Source organism: Plecotus auritus (assembly GCF_963455305.1).
Source record: "Plecotus auritus genome assembly, chromosome: 8".
NCBI lineage: Eukaryota > Metazoa > Chordata > Mammalia > Chiroptera > Vespertilionidae > Plecotus > Plecotus auritus.
This window is the reverse complement of record NC_137782.1, coordinates 153,249,463-153,271,429: the sequence shown is the minus strand read 5'-3', so window position 1 is coordinate 153,271,429 and position 21,967 is coordinate 153,249,463. Positions and strand designations below refer to the sequence as shown.

The 21,967-nt window shown below is 40.1% G+C and overlaps 1 protein-coding gene across 2 annotated transcripts in view; it reads left to right on the top strand.

Annotated features, from left to right (window-relative positions):
* Nucleotides 1–21,967, top strand: part of EML4 (EMAP like 4) — a 152,830-nt gene that overhangs the window by 55,098 nt on the left and 75,765 nt on the right. For both annotated transcript variants that reach the window (XM_080683151.1, XM_080683150.1), the window contains exon 2: nt 9,903–10,085. In XM_080683151.1, coding sequence (XP_080539277.1) covers nt 9,903–10,085 — 183 coding nt within the window. The remainder of the gene's footprint in view (nt 1–9,902; nt 10,086–21,967) is intronic.

The window sequence follows — 21,967 nt, the reverse complement described above, 5'->3', positions numbered from 1 at the left end:
GGATATACAGTTCTACTCATATATAGAATACACTATAAATCTTGCCCTGCAAATTTTTTCTTTCCAGAGTATGTTGTCACTCCTACCAGACTTATTTATGATTATAAAATATACACCATTCTTTTAAAGACCTACATAGTATATCATAGTACAACCATTTATTTAATCAGTTGCCTATTAATAGTCCTTTGGGCTAGTGCTTTTTATTTATTTATTTAAACTATAAAGGCATGGTATTGTTACTGTTTTCTCATGGTTCTCTACCCATATTAGCTCCGCTAATCTGATACTCTGCCATTACCATTCTACACAGTAAGGTCTGCCCAGTGTCTTAACCGTAAGTGCTTTATGAAGGGGAGATCAGAGACCATTTAAAAACATTTTTAATATTTGTTTTTTTTTGGGTGGTATTTTGTATCATGTACTTTTTTAAAACGGACTTTTTACCCCAAAGGTTCATTGATAACAACTTACTTTAGGATCATACTATTAACCCTCAAATCTATCATAAAATCCATCTGGTTTAGTTGTTTTTATGACACAAAACCTCAGGATTTTTTGAAAGTGCAACTCCATTTTTATCTGTTTTGGAATTTACTTTGCAAAAATGGTTTCATTTTTTCAAAAAATAAAGTAACCAAGTCATATATGAGTCTAGTAATACTTATCCCCCAACCTTTTTCAAAAGAGAAAAATCACTCAGCTTCTCTCCCCCACAAAAGTATAATATACATATTTTAATATTTATGCCATAGATGTTTCATAGTCTGTGGATGCCTCCATATACTATCCCCTGTCCTATACTATCAGAAATAATTGTTGTCATAAATTTTGGGTATATTATTCCCTTGCTTTGTAGTGTTACTCTGTAAACAATGGTATTTCCTTTTATATTTTTTGAACTTTATACAAAGCCCATCTGACTTGCTTTTTACACTCATCATTATATTCCTAAGATTCATACATGAGGTTGCATATAGACATAGTTTTTTTTTTTCACTGTAATATTCCATTGAATGTTTCTATCAATTTATTTGTGCAGTTTACAGTTGGTGGACAAAAAGGTTATTTCCACTTTGTTTCTGTTATGAATTATGCTGTTGTGAACATTCTTGAGCATGTCTCTTGAATTGTATGTGTGTGCCAGAGCCCAGGTTGGGGAACTGGCAGGCCACCTATTTTGTAAATAAAGTTTTATTGGAACATAGCCACACCCAGTCATTTCCATACTTATCGATAGCTGTTTTTGTTTTACAAAGGCATCTGAGTAGTTGCTACAGAGACTATATGGTCTGCATAGCCTAAAATATTTACTATCTTGTCCATTACAGAAGTTTGCCTGTCCTGCTGTAAGATCAAGGTATATACACCTAGGAATATAATTGCTGTGTCTTAGGATGTATTTTCAGTTTTACTGGATAATGCCAGAGTGGGTTTTTACCCCCTAAAATCATTGAAACAGTTTACATTCTACCAGGAATGTATGGGAGTGACTCCATGTTACTCTGACCTTGGGAACACTTGATATTGTCAGGCTTTAATTTTTTTATTTTTTTTTTTTACCAGTTTGGTGAGTAAAAATAGTATTTCTTATGGTTCTAATTTTCCTTTCTGAGGTTATTAATTAGGTACTTGAGCTTCATATGTTCACTGGCTATTTATTTTTACTTTTCCATAAGGTGTTGGTCTAGGGATCCTTTTAGTCAGGATACTAATCATTTACCAGTTATAGGTGTTACTACTATCTTTTCCCAGTTTATGAATTGCTTTTTCTTTTTATTATTGTGTTTTTAAGTGAGCATACACTCTAAATTCTTCTATATCTTATTTATAGGAACCTCCTCTGTACTTGTGAGATATAAAGATATTCTCTGTTATTTTCTAAAGGTTTTATAATTTTTTCTTTAGTTCTTTAATATACTTGGATTTGATTTTTATGTGGGTAGAGCTAGGGACTTCAATATATGATTAATTTTAATGAATTTGTAAATTTTAATTTAACTTGCAAAGTTCAGATATTACTTCTTCGCATATTATTTTTCAGCTAGAATATTTCTTCTTCCTCTGGGACTCTAATGACACAAATATTAGGCTTGGGGCTGTGTTCATTTTTTGCCCTATTTAGATTGTGCAAATCATATATGTAACGTATGTATGTAATATACATACAAAATAGAATTTTTTTAAATAGAAAAAGTCCTAATTTCAGAGGTTATTTTCTCTTCTTGCAAACAATTAAAAAAGTTTAGTTAGCCTGTTTCCCATAATGTAGGCAGTTAGACTGGAAAGGATTGTTGCTCTAGACCAGCATAGTTAACCCTAACTGCAAAGAGGGAAGCAGGAAAGGTATCACGAAAGATTAGAAATTTGAAAATGTAGTGCTTTCAGTTATTTAATTAGAAATATGATAGCCTCTAGGGCATTATTTTATCACAGTGCTTGTAGCACAAAGTAATTCATATTCTCAGTGAAAACTGAGTCATCTAGAAATGACTACATTATTAGTTCGTGCCCTTGTTAGGAAGACAAGAAAGGAAATACTTCATTTTAGAACAATTTATAGAAAATCATTGACATTGAAAATTGCTAGAATGTTATGGGAATATCTCATTCTAATATACTGGATTGCCAACTTTTGGATATTTAGAATACAGTATATTTATTGCTGCAAAGGTAACACATATTTCTTGACAATTCAGAAGACAAAGTAGCTATGATTCACTTTAGTGAAAATATAATAAGCAGCTGTCATTGTAGTTTTAAAACTATATTGAATATTCACGTTTACTAGTTATATACAAATTTCCTTGCACCTCTAGTAAGAGATTTGGTTATGCCAATAAATAGAATAGACTGATGGATAAAGGTTTATGGACCTACTTTATCCACCACCCCCAACCCCCCCACCCGCCCCACACACTCACCATGAATTTAAGAATGCTTGAAAATTCACTTGTAGTTTATATTTTAACACTCAAGGCTAGAAACTATTTTTAAAAGTAGCTAAGAAAGAAGAGGAAAATGTACTTGAACTAAGAAAAAGGATTGTAAAAAGCCCCCCAAAAATAGATACTCTCTTTACTGAATAGATGTAGTCCTAAAAAATGTATTGTGAATGAGAGTGTGGTACTTTAAAGATTGGAAGATAAAAAATAAAACAGTTTTCAAACTGAAAGGGCAAGAGTGATGAATTCTATAGTCTGAGGAGGGAACTCTAATCCTAATCTGCTGTGTGACCATGAGTAACTCACCTCATTTCCCAGAGTCTTAGTTTACTTACCTATAATGGCAGGAGGCGTTGTTGGTCTTTAGGATAGTCTCTTTTTTCTAGCTTTAGTAATCGATGAGTGCAAAGTTAATTGCCTTTCACTCTTAACAGTCCTTTGTAAAATTGGAACACTGTCTAGAGGAAACTTGCTTTAAAAAAACTCAAGCTTCAGAAGCAATGCACTTTAGCTTAAATGTACATTTAAGTAGCATATGATACGTTTTTATTGTGAAATTCACATGATATGGAAGTACTTATACTAAAAAGCAAAACTTTCCCTTTATCGAACCCTATCTTTCTAATCTCACTCTTCTAGTCAGAAGTAACCCAATCACCTAGTGGTCGGCAAACCGCGGCTCGCGAGCCACATGCGGCTCTTTGGCCCCTTGAGTGTGGCTCTTCCACAAAATACCACGGCCTGGGTGAATCTATTTTGAAGAAGTGGTGTTAGAAGAAGTTTAAGTTAAAAAAATTTGGCTCTCAAAAGAAATTTCAATCGTTGTACTATTGATATTTGGCTCTGTTGACTAATGAGTTTGCCGACCACTGTCCTATATAATAAAGAGGGAATATGCAAATTGATCATCACTCCATCACAAAGATGGCTGCACCCAGAGCTGAGGCCTAGTTCCCTTAAGGAGCCTTAACAAGCAATCAGCAGGGACCTGAGGCTACGCCCTCCCCAGCCCCCGTGGGGCTTGACGGGGGTCCTCAGGTCTCGCCCCCAACCCGGCAGGGCTTGACAGGGCAACTCAGGCCGCGCCCCCCCACCCAGCAGGGCTTGACAGGGGACCTGAGGCTGTGCCCCCCTGCCTGGCAGGGCTTGACGGGGGGATCTCAGGCCCTGTCCCCCACCTGGCAGGGCTTGACGGAGGACCTCAAGGCACGCCCCCCCTGCCCCGGTCTGGGCTGGGGGACCTCAGGCTATACCCCCTGCTCCGCAGGGCTTGACAAGGGTGGGTCTGGCCGGGTCTGAATCTAGCCCAATGGAGGGGGGCCAGCTGGGACTGGGTCTCACACGATTTTGAGGTGCATGTGGGTGGGTGCGGACTTGACTCTGGGTCTGTGGTGAGCCCCAGACTCTGACAGGAGGAAGGTTTTCATATATATTTTACTAACTTTCTTTCATCTCTGACACTTCTATTATTAGGAAAGGGCAAATAGCAATATTAAATTATTTCCTCTAATTAATCCCCTTTCAATATGCATGAATTTCGTGTACCGGGTCACTAGTGTATATATATATATATATATATATATATATATATATATATATATATATATATACACATACATACATACACATACACTAGAGGCCTGGTGCACGAAATTCGTGCATGGGGGCCGTGTGTCCCTCAGCCCAGCCTGCACCCTCTCCAATCTGGGACCCCTCGAGGGATGTCCGATTGCCTAAGAATCGGGCCTAAACAGGCAGTCAGACATCCCTCTCACAATCCAGGACTGCTGGCTCCCAACTGCTCTGCCTGCCTGCCTTCCTGATTGCCCCTAACCGCTTCTGCCGGCCAGCCTGATCACCCCCTAACCACTCCCCTGCCAGCCTGATTGATGCCTAACTGCTCCCCTGCCAACCCAATTGCTCCTAACTGCCCTCCCCTGCCGGCCTGGTCCCCTCCCCCCCAACTGCCCTTCCCTGCAGGCCTGGTCACCCCCAACTTCCCTCCTCTGCTGGCCTGGTCTCCCTAACTGCCCTCCCCTGCAGGCTTGATTGCCCCCAACTGCCCTCCCTTGCAGGCCTGGTCCCTCCCAACTGCCCTCCCCTGCTGGCCATCTTGTGGCCATCTTGTGTCCACATGGGGGCAGCCATCTTGTGTGTTGGAGTGATGGTCAATTTGCATATTACTCTTTTATTAGATAGGATAGAGGCCTGGTGCAGGGGTAGGAGCGAGCTGGTTTGCCCTGAAGGGTGTCCCGGATCAGGGTGGGGGTTCCCTTGGTATGTGGGGTGGCCTGGGGGAGGGGTCTGTGGTGGTTTGCAGGCCAGCCACGCCCCCCAGCGACCCAAGCGGAGGCCCTGGTATCTGGGATTTATTTAACTTCTATAATTGAAACTTTGTAACCTTGAGGGGAGGCCAGGGCAGGCCAGGGTGGGCAGAAAGCTTGGCTTACTCCATCGCCAGGGAAACCCAAGCCTCCTGCCCCCTCCGTGGCTGCCGCCATTTTTGTTGGGGTTTATTTATCTTCTATAATTGAAACTTTGTAGCCTTGAGTGGAGTCCAGGGCCGGCCAGGGTGTGTGGGAAGCTTGGCTTCCTCCATTGTCGGGGAAACCCAAGCCTCCTGCTCGCTCCGTGGCTGCAACCATCTTGGGTTAATTTGCATATTCCTGATTGGCTGGTGGGCGTGGCTTGTGGGTATAGTGGAGGTAAGGTCCATTTGCATATTACTCTTTTATTAGTTAGGATATCTACACTAATAAAAGAGAAACATGCAAGTGGACCTTATCTCCGCTACGCCCACAGCCATGCCCTACAGCCAATCAGGAGCTAGTATGCAAATTAACCCAACCAAGATGGCTACAGCCATGGAGCGAGCAGGAGACTTGGGTTTCCCCAGCAATGGAGGAAGCCAGCTTTTCAACCGCTCTTCCTGGCCCTGGCCTCGGCTCAAGGCTACAAAATTTCAATTATAGAAGATAAATAAATCCTAGATACTTGCTTCCAGCTGGCCCTAACCTCCGCTCAAGGAGGCGCTAAAAATAAAAAAGAAAGAAAAATAAAAAAAAGGAGGGGCTGGGACCTTGGGTCACCAGGGGGTGATCAGGTCAGGATGGGATGGCAGGGGCCATTGGGATAAGCAGACCAGCAGGGGGGCCAGGTGGGGGTGAGCAGGCTGTCAGTGGGGGTCAGTTGTGGGCGATCAAGACAGCAGGGGGGCAGTTGGGGGAGACCCAGGCCTGTAGGGGAGAGCAGTTTGGGTGGGACCAGGTCTGCAAGGGAGTGCAGTTGGGGGCGATCAAGCCTGCAGGGGAGGGCAGTTAGGGGTGACCAGGCCGGCAGAGGAGGGAAGCTGGGGGCGACCGGGCCTGCAGGGGAGGGCAATTTGGGGGGACCCAGGCCTGCAGGGGAGGACAGTTGTGGGGGGGCCAGACCAGCAGGGGAGAGCAGTTAGGGGAGATGAGGCTAGCAGGGGAGGGCCGTTAGAGGTGACTGGGTCAGCAGGGAAGGGTGGTTGAGAGGGACCAGGCCTGCAGGGGAGGGCAATTGGGGGGGACCAGGCCGGCAGGGGAGGGCAGTAGGGGTGACCAGGCTGGCAGGGGAGGGCAGTAGGGGTGATCAGGCTGGCAGGGGAGGGCAGTTAGGGGCAATTGGGCTGGCAGGGGAGCAGTTAGGCATCAATCAGGCTGGCAGGGGAGTGGTTAGGGGGTGATCAGGCTGGCAGGCAGAGCAGTTGGGAGCCAGCAGTCCTGGATTATGAGAGGGATGTCTGACTGCCCGTTAGGCCCGATCCTACTGGGATCGGACCCAAACGGGCAGTTGGACATTTCTGGAGGGGTCCCAGATTGGAGAGGGTGCAGGCTGGGCTGAGGGACACACACTCCTGTGCACATATATTAGAGGCCCGGTGCATGAATTCGTGCATGAGTGGGGTCCAGCCACCCTGCCTTTCTGATTGCCCCCAACTGTCTCACTAACCCCCCTGCCGGCCTGGTCGCCCCATGCAGCCTGCTGCTCAGTCATTTGGTCGTCTCACTAACCCTCCTGCCAGCCTGGTCACCCCACACAGCCTGTTCAGTTGTCCGTTCGGTTGTTTTGGATGCAATGGTCGCTTAGCCTTTTATATATATAGATAACTAATTTTTGTAAATTGAGAAGAATTTAGAAAAGCATTTCAAATAATTTATTGACTTAAGACCTTTTTTGCTTACAAGTGATGGCTTGCAAAAAGGGAATTTATTAGGTTACATAATTAGCTAGGAGCAGTATTGGAGCAACTCTCAGAATTGAAGGTCCAGGCCTTTAGAGGACCTTCAAAGGAGCTGGGGGTAGACAAGACACTTTTTATGTCTTACAGCTCTATGCCTGGCAAACTAAGAAGGATGGGCTACACCTTTCTTTCTGGGAAATTAGGGGAGAACTCCATTTGGCCTAGCCCAGTGGTTGGCAAACTCATTAGTTAACAGAGCCAAATATCAACAGTACAATGATTGAAATTTCTTTTGAGAGCCAAGTTTTTTAAACTTCTTCTAATACCACTTCTTCAAAATAGACTCGCCCAGGCCATGGTATTTTGTGGAAGAGCCACACTCAAGGGGCCAAAGAGCCACATGTGGCTCGCGAGCCATGGTTTGCCAACCACTGGCCTAGCCCATATCTCACAACCACTCCTGTACTGTAGTAGTATTAGATTGAACCATGTGAAATTACTAATAGTCAATCATTCTTTTACCACCTGAACAGGCCATTTTATATGGTTCAACCTATTAATAATATGGGATGGTAAAGGAGAGAATGAGACATCATAGATTGACAGCCCTAACAGGACCTCACAAAATGGTGTAGTTCCACAGAAGAGAAGATCTTTTGCTCTTCCCACCAGAAGAAGGAAAATGGGAAAGTATTCTGGGCAGACGCCCCTCCAAAAAAACAGTGACCATAATATAACATACTTACAAAGAGTATTATGGGGTCAGCTAGACTTCAGCTAAATTAGATCACTATGGAAATGAAAAGGACCTCAAATATAAAAATTTCTAAAGTGAGAGACTGAATTGCTCTTACTAGTCCTTTTCTCAAGCATCTCAGAGTTTGACAAATACCTTTTATGTAACCAATGTGCCCAAAGCTCTTAAATTATACCTTCTGTATTTTGCTGTCATTTGTTGAATGTCAAACATGTACTAGGTACATTCCTCATAATAATCCCATTTAAAGATGAAGAAAGGTTCAAAGAAATAAAATAATTTACCAGAGATTATACAACTAATCTATATGGAACCAAATTTTGACGTCTAAATTAAAGATTAAATCCAACTAGTACTTCCATACTAGTACTCCTCAAAGATTGTCATCAAAATAATCTCTAAAAATAGAAGAGAGTATATATGCCTGCGACATCTGTAGGTATATATGGTCTTAAATATTAATATTGTTTATTGTTCCATAATGTGATAGTTTTGCTTTTTAAATGCTGAGAGTGTTTGTTTTAACTCAAATTTTTGGTTAAATTGTCTTTTTAAGAAGATATATGTCACATCTTGGTATGAGAAAAATGGCACACACTGCTTTTGTGTGAATGACTAACCCAGTTTATATCACTATCACTCTGGTCCAGATCATTCTTATCTAAGATCCAAATTTCCTCCTGAAAATTTGTGTTTATAGTGAAATAGACAATAGTGTACATGTTGATTCTGATTGACCCAATAGTATACTCTAAAGCAGTGGTTCTCAACCTTTTTAATGCCGCGACCCTTTAATACAGTTCCTCATGTTGTGGTGACCCCCAACCATAAAATTATTTTCGTTGCTACTTCATAACTGTAATTTTGCTACTGTTAATGAATCGTAATATAAATATCTGTGTTTTCCGATGGTCTTAGGCTCTACAGCAGCAGTTCTCAACCTGTGGGTCGCGAACCCACAGGTTGAGAACCGCTAGCAGGGTCGCCTAAGACCATCGGAAAACACAGATATTTACATTACGATTCATTAACAGTAGCAAAATTACAGTTATGAAGTAGCAACGAAAATAATTTTATGGTTGGGGGTCACCACAACATGAGGAACTGTATTAAAGGGTCGCGGCATTAAAAAGGTTGAGAACCACTGCTCTAAAGTTAAATAGCTTTGGGAGTATTTTGTCATGCTGTGTTATAGCTAAACTTTATTTAAATAGTCTTTTTGTTATTGTTACATACTTAACACAAATACAGCTCTGTGCTTTATGGAGACCATACCCTTTCTTCATAAGTTTGAAGCATTAGGTGGAAAGAAGGAACAACAGAGAGTCTTTCACTAATTACATAGCAATGTTTTGCTGGGTTTTTGAATATAATACTGAAGCATGCTTTCTGGTCATTGATGCTGAAGGTGAGTCGTTCTCAATCTGATATGTAAAGCAAAACTGAAGTGATTTGTACTGCAAGTTTCCAAAAGTCTACAAAGTGATATATTTAGGGAACATTTTGGTTAAAAAGTGGTATAATATTAAGGGAATTTGACCTTAGGGAAATTTTTCATAATTTTAATTTTTTTTTTAAATATATTTTATTGATTTTTTACAGAGAGGAAGGGAGAGGGATAGAGAGATGGAAACATCGATGAGAGAGAAGCATCGATCAGCTGCCTCCTGCACGCCCCCTACTGGGGATGTGCCCGCAACCAAGGTACATGCCCTTGACCGGAATCGAACACGGGACCCTTCAGTCCCCAGGCCGATGCTCTATCCACTGAGCCAAACCGGCTAGGGCTATAATTTTAATTTTGTTTGACAAACTAACTTTAACTATTTTAAATTAGTTCAAATAGCTATAAAAATTTTGTATAAGTTAATCTGTATAAAAATAAGTTTTTTTCCTTTAATTTTTCTTATCTTTTAAAAGACTTACATAATTCTTGTCATTAGATTGTTAAGCAGTTTACTTAAAAATATTCCATATTTCCCTTATTTTATAGATGATAGTATATCTGCTGCAAGTACTTCTGATGTTCAAGATCGCCTCTCAGCTCTTGAGTTACGAGTTCAACAACAAGAAGATGAAATCACTGTGCTAAAGGCAGCTTTGGCTGATGTTTTGAGGCGTCTTGCAAGCTCTGAAGATCATGTAGCCTCAGTCAAGAAATCAGTCCCAAGTAAAGGTAATTGTGTTATATAGCAGAAAGTGTCTTGCTTTTTGCAACACTTTCTTTGCAGTGATGAATAAAACTTGTGTATTTTATAAGTGACATTAAAATTGGCACTATAAAACTATAGTTTCTCTTTTGGGTTACTTGTGATTACAGTTTCTTTTCTATTTCCTTTTTCTTTATTCCCAAGAAATTCTGAAAAGTTTGTTTTTTATTTTTAAATTGGGAATTTTTGTGTAATACCGCTAATTGTATTTACAGGCTTTTATGTCATAATATTTGTGTGCATTTAGTATTTTCCAAGTAAATAACAAATTGACTGAGGGCAGGTAGTCACTCGTGTACTTTTGAATTAATACCCTTATCATTACAGAAATGATTAAAATTATTATAGTTTAAAGAGCTTCATTCTGAACTTTCTGTGGTCATTAGCAGAATCCTGAAGAATTTAAGCTCTGAAATGTATTGCTAACTCCACAATACAATGGGAATTTTAACTTCCAGTCATGGAGAGTTTTCACATGTTGAGAGAGCTTGGAGCAAATGAAGTGTGGCCTTTCCCTTTCTCCAGTCACTCAGAAATTTAAAATTCTTTCACATTAATCAAACAATTGAACATATTATTTCATATATCTTACTGATTTCTTGGTAGTGTAAGTGAACATGGGCATGATTATTCCCATTTTGGCAACCGGAAAAGTGAGGGTACTCATTAGCTTATTACTTCTCTACTGTAATATGTCAGTGCAATTTATTAACATAGGGAGGAGGCTTCCATAACTTGTAGAATCTAGGCTAGATAGAAGATAGTTAACCAGGATATGACAAGTAAATTTGTTAGAAAGATTATGAATTCAGTTTCTGAACGTTGACTTTGAGGTACATATATAGATGATATTATAGATAGCTGGAGTCTAGTGCTCATATTAGTCTTGGCTAGAACAAGATTTTGGAAAATGTTCATCTTATGGATGATAGCTGAAGCCATAGAAAGGAAGTAAAATGAGAACAAGGCTCAGGAAAGTCTGAGCAGGAGCAGAAATTGAGAATTGTGGAATTGAGAGCAGTAACTATAGCCACTCTTTCAAAAAATTTGCCTGAGGGGAAGGTGATAGAACCTAGAGGAAGATGCTAAATTGAAGGTCAATTTTTTAATTTTTTTTATTTTTTAAGATGTTTCAACTTGAGCACAAAGATATGTTGAGGATAAAAGTGCAGCAGAGAAGGTGATATTGATGGGGAGGGGTGATGGTAATTGATGAGGCAAGTTTCCTGATAGTTTAAAAAAGGATCTTAGAGCAGGTAAAAAACTAGTTTTAGACAGAAAAAAGACTTATCTCTTTCCATGAGATAGCAAGTGAACTTTGCTATATATCACAGTTGTCAGGGCTGGAACTTCTCTTCCTTATCACTTTCTCCTCAGGATACAGTGATGTCCTTTAAGAAAGTAAGACAGTTCCTGGGTGGTGAAAAAATAGGAGTTAATATTTGGAATGGTGCCCTAGCTAGTTTGGCTCAGTGGATAGAGCATTGGCCTACAGACTGAAGGGTCCTGGGTTCAAGTCCCGTCAAGGGCACATTGGTGTAGGAGGCAGCCAGTCAATGATTGCCTCTCATCATTGATGTTTCAATCTCTCTGTCCCTCTCCCTTCCTCTCTGAAATTAATAAAAAATATATTTTAAAAATGTTTGGAATGGTTACAAACATTAACTTCCCACCTTAGTGCTCTCAAGGTCATTCAGCATTTCTCTCCATAAAAATGTTGAATGACTTTGAGAGCATTGAGGTGGGAAACTTTGGGGGAGGGGCATTCATTCTGCCTGGTTTTGTGGTTCTCATTCTTATCCCTCCCACCCTTACACATGCTGGGGCTAGGTGTGGAGACTTAGAAATGGCAGCATTCATCTTTTTTATTAGCGGCGGCAAACAACTTGGTAGAAACCACTTTAGTTAATTATGTTATATTGTGATTTTTAAATTTTTTTAGAGTCATATTTGAATATTGCCAAGATAATGCTAGGTTAGTGTCCACTATACACATATATTTTTTTGTTTTTAATCCTCACCCAAGGATATTTTTTTCCATTGAGTTTTAGAGAGAATGGAGGGGGTGGAGGGAGGGAGAAAGAGAGAAACAGACAGATAGACATTGATGTGAGAGGGACTCATTGATTGGTTGCCTCTCACACATGCCCTGACTAGGGCTGGGGATCAAATCTGCAACTCAGGTACGCACCCTTGACCGGGAATTGAACCCACGACCCTGTGGTGGGAGGGCCAACACTCTAACCACTGAGAAACATCAGCAGGGCCACAGTATTTTTAAAAGCTTGTTTTAAATAGTTTATGGGTCTAAAAAAAATTGATTTTTTTATTGTGTTAGAACAGTGGTCGGCAAACTCATTAGTCAACAGAGCTAAATATCAACAGTACAACGATTGAAATTTCTTTTGAGAGCCAAATTTTTTAAACTTAAACTTCTTCTAACGCCACTTCTTCAAAATAGACTCACCCAGGCCGTGGTATTTTGTGGAAGAGCCACATTAAGGGGCCAAAGAGCCACATGTGGCTCGTGAGCTGCGGTTTGCCAACCACTGTGTTAGAACAACAGTACATTGTAATATGTTGAAAATTTTAAATTGTTTTCTCTTGTTTTTTATTTATCGAGGTCTTTCAGTAAAGGAATATTTATAAGAAAAATTAAAGGCTGCTTTTGAAATTTGGTAGATGGATAATATTTTGTATAACACATCAGTTACTTAGCACTTACCTGTTTAAGTGTCACAAAATATAAATGCAAGTAAATATCTGTAGTTTCTATTTCCTAGGAACATATTTTTTGTAAGGCATCCTTTCTAGACTTTTTCTAGTTGTCCTAAAACTGAAGATAGAACCCAAAACCCTATGTATATATTGTTTTTTTCCCTATGCATACATACATATATACATATGATAAAGTTTAATTTATACATTAGGCACAGTAAGGGATTAACAACAATAACTAACAGTAAAATAAACAATTATAACAATATACTGTAATAAAATTTATGTGACTGTGGGCTTTTTCTTTCTCCTAAAATATCTTATTGTACTGTACTCACTCTGTGAAGAGGTGAGATGATACAATGCTTGTGTAATGAGATGAAGTGAGGTACTCAGAACAGTGTGCAAATTAAAAGTTGTTTATTTCTGAAATTTTTTGTTATTTTTGGACCATGGTAACCATGGGTTATTGAAATCTTAGAAATCAAAACCACCGATAAGGAGGGCTTATTAAAAGCTAAGCTTAATTTTTTATTTTTTTTTTAGCATATTATGCCAAAAACTTAACTGAGGTAGAAAGTTTCCCCAGTAGTTTTTAAGGTGCCAGTCATTTAAATTTCCCATATACCTTCTATTCTGTTGGAGAATTCTTTCCTTTTGACGGCATATGCTCATAATATATGCACCAGTTGCAACTGAATCCCTGCCAAAAGAAAAAAAAAATTACCTGTACTTTGTAGCCCAGGGAACACTTTGGCAGTTTTAACTGCTAGGAAGACAAATTATGTCACAGCTGGTGCCTGGGAAACTTATTAAGACCTTTTGGGGTGACCAAATGAATGTAATTTGAGAACACAGCCCAGTGGCATTAGGTGAAGACAAGCTGTTAGTACACAATGGTGTAAAAGCAAAGGAGTAAAAATTTATCTGAGGGAAACTGTTGGTAAATCAAAAGTATCAAGCATTATAAATGCTTCTTGAAAAAGGAAAGAACCCAGAGGCATAATTGGACCATTAGAGGATGTCAGTTCTCCAAAAGAAACATTCATAATTATGTAGAATCTGGGATGGTGTGTACCAGCACAGATCTGTATAATTTGGCTCTTATTTCAAATAACATCTGGAAGAAGACAGGGATTGCCATGGGTTTTCTGTAAATGTTGTTAGTAAGTAAATACAGTAATCAGGTTGGAAGGTGTGAATTTCCTTGATGGGGCCCTTAGGCTAAAATGACTCATAATTGTGGTAGAGGATGGGAGAGTGTCTTATTATTTTGACAACAGATCAAAGACTTCTAAGCTGCTCTTTGTATGTAGAAGCACATGGGTGGATATTACCCCAGACCCAGCAGCAATTACCATTTATAGAATTCCATTTCTTTGTGAGAGTCAAATCCTTCTTTGGTCATTTCTATTCAAAATATGCTTTAAAAAAATTAGTGGCCAGGAGTTAACAGAACTCAAGTACACCTTCCTGGGAGATAAAAGAGAAGTGTACAGATAAAATTCTTAAGTGGTAAGATAAACTTGGATGCATTATAGGTAGTCTTCAATCTCCTCAAAGAATGAAGAGATTGAAACAAAAGGTGGCAGGGAATTTGAAAATATGAAGAGTGTGGAAGAGGTCTGCTATTGGTTGGAGCTGTGGAGCATATGATAGAGAATCTGAGATAAATGAAAGATTTTGATTATCCACTAGAGTTCTTTCTCCATGGACCATATTTATCATTCTCCTAATCAAAAAATTTTCCTATCCTTTATGGCCTCAAACTATTTCCATTTTTTGTCTTTTATTGGAATTACTTTAAAATTTTTTTGTATGTCTCTTTTGGTATATTATATTTGGTGTTCCTGGTAGATTATAAACTATTTGAAGGTAGGGACAGTTTCCTACTAATATAGCTGGCCCAGGAATGACTCAATAAATACTTGTTAAGTTGAATGTGGGAAGAAAAAAGTTATTGAAATAGGAAGTTGTGGTTAAAAAAATTATTGCTTTGGAAGGAGGGATTGGGATAGATGCAAGAATAAGAGGATATTGTGGATGAGGGTAGCAAGGATTTTAGATTTTGAATATGCAATAGTTCTTAGTGATAACTTTACTGTGTGAGTCTTAGAGTACACTAAGGTTCATTAGTATTTATGAACTGTCAGGCTAAGGCAGTGGTCGGCAAACTGCGGCTCGCGAGCCGTGGTTTGCCACTCTGTTGACTAATGAGTTTGCCGAGCCCTGCCTTAGGGAAAAACACTTAAAAAAAAAAACATTTTAATAATGTACTAATGTCTTTAACCTGAAGTCAAAACTTCTGGGTAAGGGTAATGCCTTACGCAGTGGTCGGCAAACTCATTAGTCAACAGAGCGGCAAACCGCGGCTCACGAGCCGCATATGGCTCGTGAGCCACAGTATGCCGACCACTGGGCTAAGGTGTCAGAAAGGTCACTGCTTAGGACTGTCATCAAGGAATATAAGCCATTCATGTCACATCATGATAAAATAATATAAAGAATAAAAATTATCATTGGCTTTCAACCGTGGGATTATGATGGTTTCCACTGTGGTTGAAACCTTGATTTATAGACTTTTAGCTTAAATTTCTCTTATTTCAGCTGGGTTGCTGCTCAGAAATAGAACTACTGTACCTTTGGGTACTAGAGGCCACTGTTGCTTCTAGTCTTGCTGGCTAACCTTTGAGAGGGTTATGACCTTTATAATGCCCAAGCACTGGAGGAGGAGGATGCATATATATGCAAATGGCATATATACACCTAATGAGGCATTACAGTTAAATTCTAATATTCTAAATTTCAAAGAATACTCTTTAGACTTCTCTATTGAAAAACAAGCATTCACTCACAGACCCTTTTTGTTTCCTGCATCTGCTGTACTTAACCTTAGACAATCAATCACTCTTTTATTCAAATACTAAGGATTCCCAGCACTGAGTTATCTCAAATTAAGCTGTAGGGTTGAAAGTGGCCATGAGAATCTTCTAGTCTTTTCTTGCTCTTTACATAAATATCTGGGGACCTTGATGATTTAGTACTATTAACTGCTTAGATGTTTTCTTTCTCCCGAATTGCTTTCTGTTATCCTGGTACAGCTCAAAATGTCACTCTCTCCTGGGCAGAATTATTCCTTTCTACTTATTTACCTACCTTTCTTCTGCCTGGACTCAAATCTTGCTTTCACTGCCTACTACAATAACCTTGAGCACCTTAATAATCTCTCTAAGCTTTAGTTTATTCATCAGCAAAATTGGGATGATAATAGTAAATCCCTTTAGGATTATGGTGAAGGTTAAAGGATATAACAATTATAAATCACTTAGGACAATGCCTAGCAAATTGCATGTGTTTGATGATTAATATTACTTCACACCATTTACTGTATGGACAGTTTTCTGTTTCCTACATCTTTTTGGTGTACTAGGCACTGTTTTAGGTGCTGGAGATTAAAGAAATAAAAGGCTTTGTATTTGCCCCTAAAGGGCTTCAGATAAAGTGAGAAAACAGGTATGTCAATAAATACAATATTATATGAAAATTGGTATTAAAAGGGTAAATTTAGGGTACTCTGGGAGCACCTAGGATAAATACCTAACTCAGACTGGAGTTGAAGGTTTCTTGCAGGAGGTGGCATTAGTACTCGTCTCCCTTCATGGTCTTATATTGGTGCCAGTTTCCATATTGTTATCTGAATCGAGTACTTCAGAATTCACTCTCTACCCCAACGGTCACCAACCGGTGGTCTGCGGACCACTTGTGGTCCGTGATATCTGAAAGGTTGACGACAGCTGTACTAGAGTGTTCTGCTTGTATGTCCCTCAGAATTCAGGTTCCCAAACTGACTTGATTAACATTCCTTAAAACTACTTCCTCCTTTCCATTCATGCTTCTTAGCTCTTGTTTCAGGTCTCCATGATCTCATGCTTAGACCATTGTCCTGAAAACTGCTCTGCATATAGCCTCTAGAGCATTTTCTCTAAAATGTAAGTTGACCTAAGTCCTTCCCCCGGCCCCCCCCCCCCCCCCCCCGACTCTTCCCTCCACACCCCCCCCCCCCCAGCTTAAAACCCTTTAGTAGTCTCTATCCTCTATAGATAAAGTCTTTATCATCTAACTCCTGTTTACTTCTCCCATCTGGACTCACCCTTCCCATTTGGACTCTGCCCTCTTTTATTTCACATTCTCACCACATAAAGAGCTTTTTGTGTACTCCCACCCCTGCTCATGCTACACACACATGCACACCCCACTTTACTGTTATATTCTATCTTTCTGTTCCTTTATACATACTGGAATAAGATCTCAGTATCTTATTACCTCCATTTTACCTGGCTACCTCTTATTCTTTAAGACTTTGTTCTGCATTTCTTTTACTAAGCCTTTCTTGAGCTCCGTGTCTCTAATCATTCATACAGAATTATGTGTCTTTTCTTTGTACTTTCACGATACTCTTTTACTGTACTTATTACACTTTCATTGCCAATGTGATTCTTTTGCAAGATTTTTAATTCCTTGATGCCAGGTATTCTTTTGTAAACACAAGACTAGGATCATAATAAGCCCTGAGTAAATATTTGATGCGTAGATGCATGATGAATACGTGTTCATTTAGGCACAGAGCAGTAAAAGTACTTAGTTTAGGAATTCAAAATAAACTGAAGCATAAGTTATAAGATTGGGAGTGTCAAGAAATGAGCCTAGACTGGTAGGTATAGAATCCATAGTGAAAGGTTTTCTTATGCCTTGCTAAGGAATTTAGTTTTTATCCTGAGGGCACTGAGAGCCATTAAAGGATTTTAATCTGCGGAGTGGCAGGTAGATTTACAGTAATCCAAGAGACCTATATTTCCTGCATTTTAACATTTCTGAAATTGTAATGCATCTTACAATTGATTGTGTCTTATAGTTCTCATAGGCATCACTTCTTTCTAGTGGTACTCAAGATAATGGTGCATATTACAATTGATGATATATTAAATTTAAAGACATACAGCATGTTTTAGAAACATCATTCTGGGATAGTGTAGAGAATACCTTAAGAGCAAGATAATACTGCAAAAAGGGAATATAGAGATATACTGATGAACATAATCCAGAAGAGAAATTTGAGGCAGTAGTGATGAAGATGCATTTATTTAGTCATTTAGATATTAAGTGCTTTGTATGTACCAAGCACAGTGCTAAGCATGGGGAAATATATACAAGAATCACCAAGGAAGTAAGGTTTCCAGGTAGAGTTAAGAATCATTATAAATGGGGTTAAGGACTGTGAAGGAAGTAAAGGGGAGGGGTTAGTGAGAGAGTAAACTATGAGAGGGGCACTTTAGATAAGGAGATCATAGAAGCCTTCTTTGAGGAAGTGGTATTGAGTTGAAATTTAAAAGATGAGAATGAACCTTCCAGGTGAAGAACTTTCTAAATAGAGGAGCAAATGCAAAAGTGTTGCTGCAAGAAAGGATAGGGAGGAAAAATTGAATTCAAGATTTTGGTTATAAACTCAAAAACAAATCCACCTTGACTCTTATTTCACAAGGCTAGGATAAAAAATTAGGTCAAAATGAGTCATAGACCTCATTGTAAGGGTTAAAACCAATAACACTATTACAAAAAATATAGGAGAAAGTCTTTGAGACCTTGGGTTTGGCAAAAGTGCTTAAATAGGGACACAAGTACAAATAATAACAGAAAAGTCAATTAATTGAACTTCATCAAAATTAAAAAATCTTATTCTCCCAAAACTGTTTTGAAAATAAGCTGCAGAACAGGAGAAAATATCTGCAAAACATACATTTGTCAAAAATTTTTTATCTAGGATATATGAACAACTCTTACAACTCAATAATTAGGAAGACAGCCCATTTAAAAAATAGACAAAAAATTTGAACACATTACCAAAGAAGATATATGATCTATGTATATAAAACCCTAATATGCAAATAGACCGAACACTGGAACAACCGAACAGCCGGTTGCTATGATGTGCGCTGACCGCTAGGGGGCACACATGCGAAACGTGGGCATTGGCAGCGTGCTGAACATGGGCGTAGGCTGCAGAGGGATGGTGGAGCAGGTGAGCGGGGGCACCAGACAAAGGTGGGGCACCAGTCGCTGTCATCGGGGCGAGCCTCTGGTGGTTACTGAAAATTCTTGGCTCCCGCGTGCCATGGTCCCGCCAGCGCTTGTATCTGCTGCCGGTCCCGATTGCTCTGCACTGTCAGTGGGTGTGAGTGGCAGCTGCCAGCCCCAATCACTCCTGAGGGCTTCTCCACCTCCCCCTGCTCCTGAGGGGCTATAGGGGCCAGCAGTCACCACTTGCACCCGTTGACAGCGCCAGCCCCACTCGCATTTGCTGCTGAAGCTGGCCCAATCGCTCCGCACCATCAGCGGGAGCAAGCGGGGCCGGTGCTGTCTGGGAGCAGTGGGAGGCTGTGGCGGGAGGGACTGGGCAGGGGCATGGAGGATGGTCCTAGACTCGCCCCTGTGCCCACTGTAGACTCGCGGCCCACAGTTCCTTTCAAGGTGCATGAATTCATGCACTGGGCCCCTAGTATCAAATAAGTAAATAGAACACCCTCAGGTTAAATTCTAAATGAGTTACAGAGGACTTAATATTCCCCATGAAAAAAATATTTAATACCTTTAGACATTAAAGAAATGCAAATTAAAAACACAGTGAGATACCACTACATGCTCACCAGGATAGCTAAAAGTAACAAGATTGGTCATTCCAAGTATATTCAAGGATGTGGAGCAACTAGAAACTCAGACAGTGCAGGTGGGAATGTGAAATGCTACTGCCTCTTTGGAAAAAAACCTGGCAGTTTCTTAAGTTAAAAATTCACCTACTATACAACCCAAGTTATTTACCTTTTAAGAATGAAAACATATATCAACACAAAGACTTATACACTTAGTTCATTGTAGCATTATTTACAATAGTACAAAACTGGAAACAACCCAAATGTCAAAAGGTAATAAAAACATGGTGGTATATTTATATAATCAGATAGTTGGGGTCTGTCTTGACAATACGAAGGCAAGACAGCAAAGATCTTCAGCAAAGAAGATAAACAGAGATACAACAAAGATGTAAAGGTTCTACAGGAATTACCAAGGATGTTTGATTTAATTTTTAAAATAGTCAGATTTTTAATATTAATCAGATAATTTAACAACATTGAAGGAGTTTTAAAAAGTGACCCACAATTTTACCATCATAATGTAGGTTTCTGTTTTTCCCACTTTTATCAAAGTTTGAAGGGAGTACACATGATCAGGTCAGTGTCGCAGAAAGATAAATTTGACAGATGGCTACAAGAGCAAGGCAAGGATTCTGAATGGTGAGCCAGCTTGTGCCGATTGGAAAGATAGAGATTGAGGAACAGGAACCACCAATTTTGGGGATATTAGGGAGAGAATCAGAAACAATCCTAATATATAAAAACCCTGGGTCCATCATGACCAGAGGCTCGACCAACTGGAAGTCAGTCCTGCAGTCAGCGCTGGGTTGCCGTGGCGACCCAGCACTGACTGCTGTGGCTGCAGGCATGGTGACCCAGCACTGACTGCTGAGGGGGCTGCGAATCAGGCCTGGAGAGAGGCCTGAAGAGAGAAGCAGGATCTGATCGGTAGCCTGTGTAGCAGCTATTGATCAGCACTTGCCTCTCTCTTTCTCTCCGGGCCGGGACAGCAGCCGCAGCTCCGTTTCTCTCCAGGCCTCCACCAAAGCTGCTGATCAGCCCCACCTTTCTGATCAGGCCCCGTTGATAGGCCCAGAGACACTGACTGGCATAGAGACCGACCAATCAGAACCAAATCTGGGTCAACTGTGAGGAGCCAATGGCTGCCTAGGAGGCGGAGCTTTTGACACTGGCATAGAAACTGACCAATCAGAACCAAGTCTGGGTCAACTGAGGAGTCGATAGCTGCCTAGGAGGCGGAGCTTTTGATGCTGACTGGCATAGAAACCAACCAATCAGAACCAAATTGGCTGGCAGGCAGAAGCAGTTAGGGGCGATCAGGCAGGCAGAGGGGTTAGGGGCAATCAGGCAGGCAGGCAGAGGCAGTTAGGGGTGATCAGGCAGGCAGGCAGGTGAGCGGTTAGGAGCCAGCGGTCCCAGATTGTGAGAGGGATGTCCAACTGCCGGCAGTTGGACATCCCCCAAGGGGTCCCCAATTAGAGAGGGTGCAGGCTGGGCTGAGGGGAACCCCCCCTCTGTGCACGAATTTCATGCACCAGGCCACTAGTTGGTTTATAACTTGAATGACAGGTAATTAGATGCAATTTACTTGTAAAGTGATGCAACTAATCAATGTTCATCTCATCCTAACCCACCTTTGTACCTTAGGACTGCCGAGGCCCACCTCCTACCTGCCTCTAAAAATACCTAGTTTCACAGAATATTCTTTTTTTCTCCTCTTCTAACCATTTTTTCAGAGGCTTCCTCTTCAATGGCTATAACTGTTTGCTTGCTGTAGCTAAGCAGTATTCAGAAAGTTATTCTCTTATGTTTGGTTGTTTTATTACTGCAAATCAGAAACACCTAAACTAAATGGTAACTTCTAGGAGAGAGGAAATTGGGGATATGTGCTCAGAGATGGGTGCACATACACTTCGGCTCTAATGGCATACATATTTACATTTTACAAAAAGTCAAAACCAAGGTTTTGCTTCTGATAATGTCAGAATAAGCTCATTTGTTTTCCTTTCATTATAAACTTAACAGTAGTTCTTAGAGGATGGGGTAATTTGAACAGGGTTAGAAGACTTCTGCAAAGTTTTAGTGGTCGGTTTTTTTATTTTTTTCTGCACAGTAGTATTTTAAGTAATATTCAGTTAAGGGTTATAGGGTGACTCAATCTTATAAATATATTAATATTCAGAAGAGTACATTTCATAATCAGTAACTAAAATTTCACCATAGTGTAATTGCTGAGAAAGGAATAAATAGTTATGTCAGTATCAACATAAAATGTCAATTTAGGTTAGTAATTTCAGAAACACGAAGTTGAAGTAGATATGCCATTGAGACATTGGTAAAAGAATGGTAGTTGTTTTTTTAAGTGATATTCAAGATATTGTAGAAAATTCAAATGCAACTGAAACAATTCCATTACATATGAA